Source organism: Lacerta agilis, chromosome 5 (genome assembly GCF_009819535.1).
Source record: "Lacerta agilis isolate rLacAgi1 chromosome 5, rLacAgi1.pri, whole genome shotgun sequence".
Classification (NCBI taxonomy): Eukaryota; Metazoa; Chordata; class Lepidosauria; order Squamata; family Lacertidae; genus Lacerta; species Lacerta agilis.
Genome location: NC_046316.1, coordinates 69,006,604 through 69,021,057, shown reverse-complemented (window position 1 = coordinate 69,021,057; position 14,454 = coordinate 69,006,604). Strand labels below are relative to the sequence as shown.

The 14,454-nt window shown below is 40.2% G+C and overlaps 1 protein-coding gene across 9 annotated transcripts in view; it reads left to right on the top strand.

Annotated features, from left to right (window-relative positions):
• Positions 1 to 14,454, top strand: part of TRIP12 (thyroid hormone receptor interactor 12) — a 72,387-nt gene that overhangs the window by 27,292 nt on the left and 30,641 nt on the right. For all 9 annotated transcript variants that reach the window (XM_033150339.1, XM_033150343.1, XM_033150338.1 and 6 more), the window contains 7 exons: positions 3,665 to 3,770; positions 4,422 to 4,558; positions 7,482 to 7,565; positions 9,131 to 9,226; positions 11,621 to 11,769; positions 12,855 to 12,890; positions 13,232 to 13,327. In XM_033150339.1, coding sequence (XP_033006230.1) covers positions 3,665 to 3,770; positions 4,422 to 4,558; positions 7,482 to 7,565; positions 9,131 to 9,226; positions 11,621 to 11,769; positions 12,855 to 12,890; positions 13,232 to 13,327 — 704 coding nt within the window. The remainder of the gene's footprint in view (positions 1 to 3,664; positions 3,771 to 4,421; positions 4,559 to 7,481; positions 7,566 to 9,130; positions 9,227 to 11,620; positions 11,770 to 12,854; positions 12,891 to 13,231; positions 13,328 to 14,454) is intronic.

The window sequence follows — 14,454 nt, the reverse complement described above, 5'->3', positions numbered from 1 at the left end:
AGCCTCACACTTAACTTGATGAGCATGCTGGCTAGTACAGGACCAAGTTCTGGTTACTGTAAATCAGTACAATCAGAAGACCAAACGCTTAACAGTAGAGAATAGGATTTTGTTTTTGTTTTACATTGTCCACATAGTTTAGATTTCAAAGGTTGAAATAACAGGGAAGAAAGAAAGCACTGGTACAACTGACTAATATTCACCAGTTAATCCTAAAGGTTAATTCCAAGCTGTTATCAAGTAAAAATATAGGAAGAGCCAATTGTGTAACTCAGCTGTCCCTTGCATGCAAAAGGGTCTGGGTTTGATCCCTGACACTTCAACAATGGGTATCTTGTAGTAAGGCTAAGAAAAACCTCTAATGTAGGCCTTACACAGCTGCTACTAGTCAGAATAGGCCACAATGTGTTTCATAAGTGGAGGGGTGCTAAGAGTGGCAGAAGGGTAATTCTTGGTAGTTCCTCCACCATCAGGGGCTTGGGTAGTGGTGGGCTGAGAGAGGGCATTCTCTGTGGCAGCCCCCAAGTTGTGAAACTCTCATCACAGAGGTGCTTCTGGTAATTTCATTTTACAACTTGCGGCAGATTCTCAAGACACCTCTTTACCCTGGCTTTTGGCACTTGAGGGGTATATTTTTTAGCGCCCACCCTATTTGTTGTTCTAAGTCATTTTTAGTGTTGTATTTCCAGTTTGAAAGATCAAGTAGGAGTTGATGAGAGTCCTTTGCTAAGACTCTGGAGAGCTTGTGCTTATGTACTAGATGTATAGGTAGTAGTCTCACCTTAAGGTTATGATACATAAATGATCTTAGGAAAGCTTATGCTGGTAAAAGAAAATTTGCAGCTTGCTATCCGATGATGGGAAATGGTTGTTTTTGCAACCTGTGGCTGGAATTCAGGCATATGCAAGGTTTCAGAATCCTTCTGAGCCTTGAGATGGGTAGGAGTGATAGAAGGAAATTATCTCTCAAGTAGTTAATGACTCAGCTACTTCTGGTAACTGAGCAGCTAAAGCATTTTCAAGTCAACTTTGCAACAGGTTGCTTGGATGCTCTTAGGCATACACCCTGGTCTGATGGTAGATTAAACCACATAACATGGTGTGGGACAGAAGCTACTAGTCTAAACATTGTTCAGCTAAGTTGCTCCAGCTCCCAGATCAAGAACAGTTCCCAACTTTTATTTAAAAATTGTTGTTAAGTCTCTAAGATGATCGGAATATATTTCATTTTCTACATAGAGTGCCTCATTCCTTGGAAGAGGGATAGGGTCCACTTCTGAATGCATATTGTAGACACAAACTTTCACAACCTCTAACCTCTCTTGGTTTTATTACGTATGCTAGCTATTATCACCAAAATACAGTGGAACCTCGTGTTATGGACGGGATCTATTCTGGAGGCCCATCCGTTACATGGAACTGATGCAAGCTGAAGTTCCGTGTCTGCGCATGCGCACAGCGTGATATAGCGCTTCTGTGCATGTGCGAGCGACGAAACCTGAAAGTAACCCGTTCCGGTACTTCCAGGTTGCTGCGGGACACAACACAAAAACACGTAACCTGAAGCGGGCGCAACATGAGGTATGGCTGTATGTGACTTCAGTAGTTTTCCATGCAGTCATATCCCATAGCCTTTGTTCTAAACTTCTGAAAAGGAATAACCTTCCTTTGTTTAAACAATGCTATCGTTTTGGATATATTTTGCATTCTTACTGTTAGAACATAGATTTCAAACTCTTGTATATTTAAAAATAAAAAATTTGCTGGTCAGTCACATTTCATAGCACTTCTGTAGGTTCAACTTCCCTCTAAAATGGAAATTCACCCCAGAGTACTGCTTGAAATCTGTGTTCAAAGTTATATCGCAAACTGGTACTCCTAAATACAACTTTGAAATATGCAACTGCTAGTTTCCTTCAAAAGAAGCTTAAGGAAAAATGCATAGCACTTGAAATTACCCCAGTGGCAATGCCTGTATTTCTAGCTTTAGTTCAGATTGTGCCCTGTGAGGCCTTGAGGTCCTCTTGAGATGTAGACCAAGGACATCACTCTGTTCTTTGATTCAGAGGAAAGCAAATTAAAAATTCACGCATAGTACTTAATTTCTTAAATAAAGAGGGGTCATGGTGCCCTTTTAATTTTAAAATTTATTTAAAATATTTCTAACTTGCCCCTTCCTCACAAGCAATCTCAGCGCAGCGCTGAAGGCAGCAGGGAAGTTTTTAGTGTTTGATGTTGTATTGTGTTTTTACTATTTTTTTGTTGGAATGGTAAACTAATGTTAAACATAAATCAACACAAGAATTCCATAAAATGAGAGCAGATTCATACATGTATGTCATTCTAGATGCTGAAATCTCTCTTCCATCTGTATGATTTCTGGTTGTGATTGCTAACAGAGGAGGGCAAGTCCTTTGTACAGTTACCCTCATTGCATAAGACTGAGCTTGAGTGTAGAATTGGGATAAAAGCCCTGGTGAACACTAGCTCAGTCAAACTTCTCCAAGAAGTAATATGTGTGTGATCGATAATGCCAATATAAATAATGAAATGAATACAGTGGTACCTCTGGTTGCGAAAGGGATCCGTTCTGGAGCCCCGTTCGCAACCTGAAAGGTCCGCAACCTGAAGCGCTGTGCATGCGCATGACGTCATTTTGTGCGTCTGTGCATGCGCTAATTGCCGAACCCGGAAGTAAGCCGTTCTGGTACTTCCGGGTTGGACGCTTTCGTATCCCGTGACAAACACAACCTGAAGGAATTGTAACCAGAGGTACAACTGTATAATGAAATCTAGGACTTTGGCCTTCTACACGTTGATATTTCACAATGTTGCTTATACTTCCTTCACAGGACTAGCAAGGATTTTGTCTTACATTTACTATTATTTTATATATGATTCTTTTTTTTTAGTGACTGCCCTGTTAAGACTACCCTAGCTTTCAGGAGAAACGAACTTGTTCAGCTGCAGTTGCTGAGTTTGATTGGATAGAAATCCACATTTGAGATTCTTGCATCCATGCATACTCCTTGAACACCTGTCCTTCAGCTAATAATACAAACAAGTTCAGACTTGGCTTAGTTGTGGTAACCTTGGCTTACTGCTTGTGATTGATTTTGGGGAGAGTCAGGTAGCAAAATCTGGTACACATGTAACACTAAGCCAAACAGAGTAAAGGTAGAAAATGTGTCAGTATGCTTCAACAAACTTTGTGGTAAGCCATGGTTTACTGTGATATGCACATTAGCCCAGAGACTTCAGATGGATTCTGATGCATGCTTCAATAAGTTTTATTTCTTTAAAAAGGTTTTGCAATTCAGGATGGAAGAAAATCATGAAATTTGTCATGTATTTTATGGTCCCTGTTCAAGTATTGGACTACAAGTCCACCACCGTACAATGTGGACCTTTCCCCCATCTTTTTATTAAAGAGGGTCATAGCCGGGTAAGGTTATTTCATAATGTGATGTTGTTAACCACATAAATACATGCAACACAGGAGGTATTGTATCTGATAGAGAATAAATACAGTTTGTGTTTTCCCTTCAATCCATAAAGTGGTCAAGAGGAGGAAGAATGTGCAGCTTAATTTCATTCTCTGAAGCACAGTCTTTGTAAAGAAACTAGAATTGTCTTCATTTCAGCTGTCTTTTTCTCTCTTTAGGCTTAAGAAAATCAACAAAAAAGCGCAGTGAATCACCACCTGCGGAGCTCCCCAGTTTAAGGCGGAGCACACGGCAAAAGACCACGGGCTCCTGTGCTAGTACCAGGTATTTTTGAACTTTAAAAATTACATGTATGTTAAGATTGTGAAGATGAATTTGTGTTTGAGGGAAAGAGTTTAGAAAGCATTCTTATTGACAACCTATATTTGTGTTTTGATGACTACAGGATAATATGCAATAAACCACTCAAGAGAAGGATAATTTAATACAGGGGCCCAATTTCTCAGCACTGAAATATACACTACTGTACAAAATAACCTAACTTGTTACAAGATAACTACGGCCCAGTTCAGATAATCTAATTACAGTGCTGTTAACTAGCCTAGTGTGAGGTCTTGAAGATGTGTTATTACTCATCAGCTGTTTTGAACAATACAGAAATTCTGTTTTTCTATAAAAATTAGGAAAGTAGAAGGAAATTTCTTTGTAGGCATATCTGAACAAGTAGTTATTGAAGTCAGCGAAGCATGGATGTGATAATGTCGATAATGCATCTCTTTTTCTCAACATGCCTCTCATCTGCTTCATCTGCAGATGGGACTGTTTGAACTCCCCCTTTAAAAACATTTTGCATATAGTTTAACTGTTCTGTTTTGGCTCCATGTCTGCATGGTTTAATTTTGAGTGCTGATAGTACCAGTACTGTAGACCATGTAGCGTAATCTGGATGGCTTCTGATGTTAACTCTGTTTTCAGTCGGCGAGGCTCTGGCCTGGGCAAAAGAGGAGCAGCTGAAGCTCGCCGACAGGAGAAAATGGCTGATCCTGATAACAACCAGGATGGAGTTAATTCTTCAGCTGCACGAGCTGATGAGGCTCCACAAGGAGCAGCAGGTATGGTTAACTAGTGTCACTGGCACAGAAAAAGCAGTTAATGTCCAGAAAATGTTTGTATTTGCTCTGCCAAGAAATGTCAATACTAGTACACTTAAGTATCTGAGGTTACATGCTTTATTCAGTGCTATATTTTGGCCAGATTTAAAAAAGGAGAAAATGCTCAAAGGGTCTTTGGACTTGAGTTACTTGAAATGTTTCCGCTTTGTGATCTGTTATACTCCATTTGAGACTTTGAAAGACAGTTTATAATATAGCAGTGATGGCGAACCTTTTTGAGCCCGAGTGCCCAAACTGCAGTGGAAAACCAACTTTTTTATTTCAAAGTGCCAACACTGCAATTAAATGGCCTTAAGTTCACTTATTTCACTGGGGTTGCTCTGAGGAAATAATATACATACCAGTACAACCCTTCATTTGTTCTTTGAATCTTTCTCAACCTATTATTCATAGCCAGATCGATAGAAGGTTATGGGCAGCAGGTTCAAAGAGTTATTTTATTTTGGGTACACTGAATAAAATTTCGCCCACGACTGTGCTGGTGTGTGTAAATACATAAGCAATCAATCCGCGGAATGTGATACAGGCAAAGCTGCCTTGATGCATGTAATTTACCTTTAAGGAAGTAGAGGGGGGGGGGAGGAAGGGAAGAGAAGAGAGAGAAAGACTTTTGAGAGTTAGTTCTCCCTGCATGAACTCCGCCCTCCTCTCCGCATCTGCATACAACTTTGCAGAGGGAGGAGACAGACCGTTCCCAGAAAACGGAAGGCAGGAAAGGGCCAGTGGGTTTTTTTATTTATTATGTGTGGGGGTTTTGTTTTTGTTTTGCAAAAACTGGGCAAAGGGAGGAACCATAGCGGTTGCATCCCAAACCTTCCCAAATGCAGCTCCTGCCCTTTCTTCGAGGTTTGACTTCCTCCTTACCGGAGAGCGCTCGGGCAGTCGGAGGAGGTAGCTAAAGACATGTGAGAGCCGCCACCACAGCAACGGCGCCTCCCGGACTGTGAAGGCGGTTGGGAAGAAAAGCCCACCCGGCAGTGCGAGGCGGGAAGCAAACGCCGCTCAGCTCCTGCACAACTCCGTCTACCCCTGCGCGGGGGCGCGCGCCCCTTGGCGGTTTGGGTCTTAGCGAGACTTTTCTTCGCGCCATCCCAAACACCGCTCGGATGGAAGGGGAGGTGGCCGCCTACTCCTCCAATGCACCAACCCTGTGTGCACATGTTTAAGTAAAGAGCTCCACATTTGCCTCCTTCCATCCTTCCTTCCACCCGAACATACATAGCACTGCCGTTTTACTTAGGGATGGCATCGCCGGCGGGGCCGCGCGGCTCCCCCCCCCCGCTCGCAGCGCTCAAAAGGAGGGCTTCCCCCTCACCCGCCGCCCCTGGCCCAGCCCGCCACTGCTGTTACCTCGCCGTCGTCGTTGCCTCGCGTCGAATCCTCCGCAGCAGCAGCAGCCAAACACCACAGGCGCCAAGGAGGGAAATTGCTGCTGTCTGCTGCTGCGCCTGCGCTGGCAGGACGCATGAGCAGAGCAGCACGGCGGCGCCATTTCCCCGCCCCTGGCGTGCCAGCAGAGAGAGCTCTGCGTGCCAGCTGTGGCACGCGTGCCACGGGTTCGCCATCACTGTAATATAGCATAGAGGCTTGTTCAAAGAGGACCCATTTAGCATTCCCAAACCATGTACCTAAAGTAGTTCTTTAGCTTCAAAGCATACTCTGCCAACAGTTTGCTCTTAAGACCCTGTGGATGGGACTGCATTTCTGTTTTTTCTTGCACAAACTGCACTTAGTGATACCTATGTTTATATTCAAGTTAGTTGAAGATAAATTTAGATCCCACCTTCTAAAAATATGTTGTCTCTTACTGAGGTTTCAAGTTTGGCTGAGATTCTTGTTAAAACAGGAATCCTAGCTAGTATTAACTGTGGTTTAATGTTAATGTTGATGTTTTTCTTTAAATATATTTGTCAAGGGGCAGTGAGGGCAGGGTGTGTGTGTGTGTGTGACTCCTGATACCTCTACTGTGGTTAAAAAGGAGTGAGCGTTCATTTGCCTTGGCTCCTGTCCAATATACCATGTGCTTGATAGGGTCATAGATCTACTGACTTCATTTTGGTAAGAAGTGTTGCTGAATATAAGTAAAGCCATTTGCTCACTGGCTGTTTTTTTACATTAGTTTTAATTTGCTTAGTTTTGTTTATACTTCTATTAACAGGTAATTTTCATTGTTATGGCTGCAGACATATGCACCCTTTCTAGGGAGTAAATCCCACTGAAATCTATGGAATTTAGTTCTGAGTAAACATGCATAGATTTTTGCTGTTAGCAACTTACCTTGCAAGCAAGCAAACTAGTAGTACCCTGAACAAATGTTTGTCTGTTCCACAAGTCTGTGGGAAGTGTTTCCTCTGCCTCTTCCACCTCCGTGGTTTTGTGAAAGCTACAAAGCTGCTACACTAGTCTAATCCTACAAACTGTATTAGTGCATATCTGCTTGGCAGCCTTGTTGCAGGGTGCAAAGCACACCAAGTTCTGATTATAACTCCTAATTCCTGAATATTCCTGTCAGTTTTCTGTTTAAGCAGAAACATTTGAACTGTTATTATTTTATATAGTATAATGCCATTGCCCTCTGTTTTAAGTTGCTTACTTACTAAAGAAAAAGAAGCCCCAAAGTTTCAACCATATTGCATGGCTGAAAGTTTAAACTGACCTTGTGTGTTCAAGTGCAGTCATTCCATACTATGTGGGTCAAGACTAAAAATAAACCTGCTTTTTTTGTATGCCCATTCCTATTCCTACTGGAGTCAGTAAAGGTTTTCTTTGACTACTTTGGAAGGAGGATTTCAGGAAGAGTTAACAAGTATGTATACTGTGTGACTTATTAATATAGTGTCACTAATTTTTTCCCCTCCTGTAGCTTCTAGTTCTGTTGCTGGGGCTGTGGGCATGACTACCTCTGGTGAAAGTGAATCGGATGATTCTGAGATGGGGAGATTGCAAGGTACAAACTAAGAGGCTTATGTTACACTCATGACTACAGTAAATAAATATTAACACAGCTTTTAGATTTGTTATAAAATGTTAAGGATTTTTAATGCTGCGCTTTTATATTCTTTGGGAAGGAAATGTAGATCAGTCAGCATTAATTTTCCAGGACTTGTAATGTATTTTTTCACTCTTTCTGCTCCAGTTACTCTGATTATTGATGGCATGTCACTTAAGTGAAATCTTCATGGTTAAAATAAAAAATAAAACTTTTGAGGTGAGAAGGTTGGAAATGGGATTGGGTGATATCCAGCTAAATTGTTCTTTTGAGTAGACAGAACTAAGTTAGAATACAGTGGTACCTCAGGTTACAGACGCTTCGGGTTACAAACTTCGCTAACCATGAAGTGGTTGCTCCAGGTTAAAAACTTTGCCCCAGGATAAGAATGGAAATCACGCACCAGCGGTGCAGCGGGAGGCCCCATTAGCGAAAACACGCCTCAGGTTAAGAACTGTTTCAAGTTAAGAACAGACCTCTGGAACGAATTAAGTCCTTAACCTGAGGTACCACTGTAGATTGATTGAAATAAATGTACATAGATTAGTGGGTCTGCTTATCACTGGATATTGCCCCTTTTGATTTCTGGAACTGCATTTGCCATCATACACTGTAAAGTCAAAGTTTCATTATTGGAAGGAGAAACTTTTATGGTGATTGGAAAATGTTTTATCTTTTTGTTTGGTCTAGCATTGTGTTCTCTAAAGGCTGGCTTCCTTATCTTCTAGGTCAGTGTTTTTCAACCTTTTTTGGGCAAAGGCACACTTGTTTCATGAAAAAAATCACGAGGCACACCACCATTAGAAAATGTTAAAAAAATTAACTCTGTGCCTATATTGACTATATATAAAGTAATTCTCTTGAATTTTTCAATTTTTCCCACGGCACACCAGGCAACATCTCGCGGCACACTAGTGTGCCGCGGAACACTGGTTGAAAAACACTGTTCTAGGTGGTAGTTGGCAATCCTTGCTCTTACTTTTCTTTTTCTTTTTAGAAGAGCAAAGAGGATTCAACTGCTTTTTGTCCTTAATAGATACCTTTAGCTGTCCTAAGTAGTACCATTAATAGGTATTGGAACTTTCATTTTCAATCAGAATAAAGAATAGGTTTTCTAAGTTTTCCTTGTTTTAAGTAGGTGTTCAAGTGAGATGTATGCTAGTAATTTTTTTAAACTTATACTGCTTTCAAGGCTTGGGGCTGTTGACTAGATAAATGCATGTAAAAAATTCTTCACAGAGAAAATGAGTCTAAAATGGTTGAGACATTCAAATGTAAATTGCTGTAAGTTTTGGGTTCTGCAAAAGTAAACAAAACACACACACACACACACACACACACAAAACAACAACAACAACACTGCACTCAGATCTTGATTAGAATTGGCTCACTATTGTTATGGTATAGGGTTTAATCATTAATAATCTGTGCTACAACATTGAAAGTCTGTGATGTGAATTATATATTCTGGTGCTGTGCATGAATTTCATACAAATAAGTTATATGTATATTTTTGTCTCTAGCTCTGTTGGAAGCTAGAGGTCTTCCTCCACATCTGTTTGGTCCTCTTGGTCCTCGAATGTCGCAACTTTTTCATCGGACAATTGGAAGTGGAGCTAGTAAGTAAGCTGCTTCATCCAGGAAGTTTCTGGAATTACTACTCTTGGGAAGTTTGTCCCACCTCAGCCTCATAGCTTCTTGAAGGACTACTTCTAAGACTAAATTCTCAGAATACTTAGATCTTGTACTGTAACTATTATTAACCAGTAAAAAACCAACCCCAACAACCTCCTATTAATTAGCTGTTGTCAAACCTCCACATTGGTGGATTTCTTCATAATCACTTGAATTATATTTATTGCAGCAGATGGGAAACATATTTAAAGCAACCTGTTTAAACAACTACTGCTTTCTAGACTTGAATCACACGGTTTGGATGATCCTTTCTCTGTCTCTTAAGCCTAGTTAAATCTGGGGTTTTTGCCTACATGCACAGCCCTTTCACCATGATTCAACCATTAATCCTTTTCCAGCTTCACAATGTGATTTACGATTCTGACTTGTTCCATATGTGGTGGGCATCATTTTATCATTTTGGACAAAGGGGAAACTTTAGTGCAGTAAAAACTTAGAGTGATTAGATGATTTAGAGTGGCTGAAAACCTATTGTGACACGCAGACACACACACCTGATAACTTTGTTCATTCTGCATACATTGGCTATAATAGACATGGGATGGTGTATTGCACACAATTATTTCTCTGGATTGGATGCCAGTTCTGTGCCATCTTATATGGAAGCTTGTCTTTGATTGTACAAGGCTTTTTTTTAGGTATATGATTTGTGGTGGTTCAGAGCTTGGGGTGTACACCCCCCAGTTCATTTCTAAACACTTTGGCTATTATTGGCATTGGAGTGCCATGCTTGACACTTTCTTGTGCCAGAAAGAATCATTGGGATGTACCTAATTCAGTACTGTCTTCTAGCAAACTCTCTCCTGGAGTTGTGGGTGGGTGATTGGAGACATGGATGCACATTCCTAGTTTCTTTTCTATATACACTGGCTATTGTTGACTAGGGGGTGCCATGTTTGACAGTGTCCAAGAGTCACTTCCTATTTGGTTGGACCATGGCCTCTTCTGAGAAGTGCAGGAAGTCTGGGACCCACAGGAGGGCCTGCAATGCTAGGAACAGTTGTCCCCATCTGTCCTGTAGTAAGGTCAGCCTGATGGCTCGGAATGAAAAGTACCCATCTTCAACTTTTAGTATGTTGTTTTTTATGCTTATCTGGTTGTTCTCTCAAATAATTGCTTTTGCGGGAATCCTAAAGTTTAAATGTGCTTTTCACTATTTTTATTGTATTTGATGGTTAATTTTGAGGCTTTCTGGTTTAATAGTGGTTCACAGTGCAGTGGTGCACAGTTAAATCCCCATTTAATAAATAAACCAACATTCTCCAAACACAGCCTCTGCATAAGTAATCAAATATTCCTATAGTGATTTAGTCCATTGACCAAGGTGGTTTAAATTTTCTAAGCTTTCCTAAATTAGGAAGATGTATATACTTGCCTTGCTCTTAGAAGCTTCATCAGTAGCTCTATATTTTAAGTAAATGATTCATATGTTAACAGAAGCACTAGCCTATGACCTATCCAGACTTAGATGTACACCCAGTCTCTTGACATTGTGAAACTTTGACTGGTGAGATGCTGTTCAGAAACACACTGGTCTCTAATCTCTCATGATTGATTAAAACTGCATATTTTGACTAAAGGTTTTTGTTGTTGTTGGTACTTCACTGTGGAGGGTGTACCATGAAGAAGAAAAGTTTTTGAATGTTTAAAACAGAATCAGGATCCTCTCTAAGTTTTGCCAGTGTAATTATTCCAGTATAATGACACAACAGTACAGCATAACAGCCTAATTCTCTTCAGTTAGGCAACCATAGTTGGCATAGGAAGACAATATACAATTCAGCTTAATGTCTTCCAGGGAGGCATCTGTCATTTGGCACCCGTTCATCACTAGAAAGCCTGAAGTACAGATAGCTACAAGTGTAGTATTAGCAGGAGTGAGAAGAGGCTTAACTGTGTGTGTCTTAATTGCATGTGAATTTGGAACTTAATTTTGAATAGTGATTCAGAACTATGCCTATAGATCTACCAGGGTTTGATCAGGTTGAGAACTCTGCTAGCTAAAAAAAAAAAAAAAGATCTTAAATTATGTTTCTATTTCTGTTCCTATCTTATCAGGATGGATTCAGTTTGCAATATCTGTTTAATATTATAGTGCATTTCGGTAGCTTAAAGCACATACTGTTGGTTTATTTGGTAGTTGTAATCTAATAACATTTAAATATCAACAAAGATGCATATAAATGTAGCATTACTGGCTCCCTGCATTCATATTTATGATAGACAGTTAATGAAAATGCCTTGTCTCTCTTAATCAGCTATGATAATATATTGTGGAAGTGGAAGATTTAAGCTTTTAAAATCCCAATTTTTTCTAGGTTCTAAAGCTCAGCAACTTCTACAGGGGCTCCAGGCTACTGATGAAAGCCAGCAATTACAGTCTGTGATTGAAATGTGTCAGTTGTTGGTCATGGGGAATGAAGAAACTTTGGGAGGATTTCCAGTCAAGAGTGTTGTGCCAGCTCTGGTAAGTCTTCACTCATTCAGTTGAGCATGTAATGTGCATTATCCACTGTTTTTTCATGACGAAGTAAATGCTTCAATAATTGCATTCTCTCAACGTTTTAGAGGAGTATGTTTCACCGATGGCCTTGCCAAAAAGTGACATTTTTAAAGAAACAGCAAATTGCTGATTGTGTTTCAGACAACTAGGGAATAAATGTGCATCTTGTCTAACCATTTTGAGATCCAGTGTAGTGGGTAGGGGTTTGGATTTGAACTGGATAGACAAGGGTTCAAATTTTTGCTCAGGCATGAAGCTGTGTGGGTGGCCTTGGGCAAGTCTCTCTCAGCCTAACCTATCTCATAAGGCAGGCATAGGCAAACTCCGGCCCTCCAGATGTTTGGGACTAAAATTCCCATTATATTATCCCTGACCACTGGTCTTGTTAGCTAGGGATGATGGGAATTGTAGTCCCAAACATCTGGAAGGCCGGAGTTTGCCTATGCCTGTCATAAGGTGATTGTAAGTGCAAATTGGGATAGACCATTATATGGGCACTAGAAGCTGAAACATTTTGTCAGAGCAATATCATAATACATGTTCATATGTCATGCTTTCACAGACACTGCCATTCCTTGATCTCTTGTAGTATTAACCTAATGTAGAGGAATACTGCATTAATCCAGGCTTGAGAATAAAATTTGGTTAGCAGTGACACTTTATTAATTTTTAAGAAAGATATGCAACACCAAATTGATGCAATGAACCATCAACGTAACTTGGAATTTATTTGCTGCATAAACTTGCCTCTGTTATGCACACCTAGTAGAAAACTTCAAACATGAATGCTCAAAATGGCATCTCAAAACCCAGCAGCTAATTGTTTTAACAGTTTATTTCTACAAATATTTATTTTTCACAATATAGCAAAAATGAATCAAAGTGGTTTACAGCAGTAAAAATAAAACCATACAATAAAAGCATAAAAGGTTAAAAAGAAGCTAAAAAAACAACAAAGTTAAAAACACACGATTCAGCACGCTTATAAATTACTAGAATTTAGAGAAATTGTTCTTGCAAGCTGACTCATCCTTTTGTATTGTTTGCAGATAACATTGCTGCAGATGGAGCACAATTTTGACATTGTAAGTATTTCATGCACACTTTGTTAAATGCAGCTTCAGGTAAATCTCAAAGCAGGCTTTGCTAGTTTGCACATTCTAGATAGCGTTGTTAGACTGGTCCCCTATCATTATCAATGGCTGCTGGTCATGGTGGCTATATGCTATGTCCAGTACAAGAGGCAGACTGCCTCGTGATAACCACTTCCTAGGGAACAACAGTAGGGAAGACCTATTACCTTTATTCTCTACTTTTGTAGGCTTCTTAAACGCATCTGGTTGGCCATGGTGGGAAACAAAATTCTAGATTAGATAGGTTTTGGACTGCTCTAGCAGGGCTCTTATGTTCTTATGTCTTTTAATAGATGAATCATGCTTGTCGAGCCTTAACCTATATGATGGAAGCACTTCCCAGATCATCTGCTGTTGTAGTAGATGCAATTCCTGTTTTTTTGGAAAAGGTAATACTGTTAACTAACTTTATTAACTTAACGTTTGTTGTAACATAATGTCTTACGAAGCAGTACCAATAGTAATTTTTCTCAAACTGGTATAAAGTTTTAAGATGGACCCTCCAACACCTGAGAAAAATTGAGGATTTACTTGTTTCTTTTTAGCTGCTTTTAGTTCCCTTACATTTCTAGCCGTCTGATTGTATTTATGAACAAACATGATAGCATAGCAGGTATGTATATATGTTATACATGAGTGATGCATCACCTTCAGATATCATTCCCTGTCCCTGGAATCTAGTGCCAGTTCTAAAACCATTCTAGAGATGAGAGGCCTAGCTTTATAATGTTTATGCATGTTCTGGAACCTGTAAATCCTATTGGCAGCACTGGTGTCTCCTTCCCTGGGGTCTCAAAAATCCATGATTATGACAGTACAGACTTGTTCTCTCCCCTGTCCCAGTTGCTGGTTAGCTGTCACACCCTGCTGGCAGCTCTTGCCTTTGCATAAAATTTGTCAGCAGAAACTAAAAGAACTGGGACTTGTAGTTCCTGACAGAGCATGTAATGTAGCGTGGTGCATTGTCACTTAAAACAAAGTCCACACACACACACACTCACTCACTCTTCTAGGGGGCCTGGGCCAGAAGCACATAACTGTTTAGGACGTTGCTTCTGTTGATGTTTCTGGTTGGCTCTAGCAATATCTGGACACTGTATAGAGAACATAGGTTTCTTCTTGGTAACAGGCTTGCAAGCCTGGACTAACGGGTCTGGGTAAAGTGTTTGCTTCTCTCCCACCCACAGCCCTGTAAGCTGAATACATCAAAGCCAGAAGTTATGGCTGAGTTTACAGAACACTCATTTGAGTATTCAAATGCATTTGGCAAAGTGTAAACTTAAAGACTCAGCCAATTCCAGTAATCCTGAAATTTCTGTTCAGTCTGTTCTGGAGGATTCAAGGAGAACACTGAAAATTTCAGTGCTGTGGTTGAGTTAAATCAGATTTAATAGGGTAGTAGTAGTAGTAGTAGTATGGGGTAAAATGTTACAATTTGGAAATGGTTTGTATAATACTGTACACAAATACTGGACAATCCCATATTCTTTCCATGTGATTAAGTAAGGAATCGGAA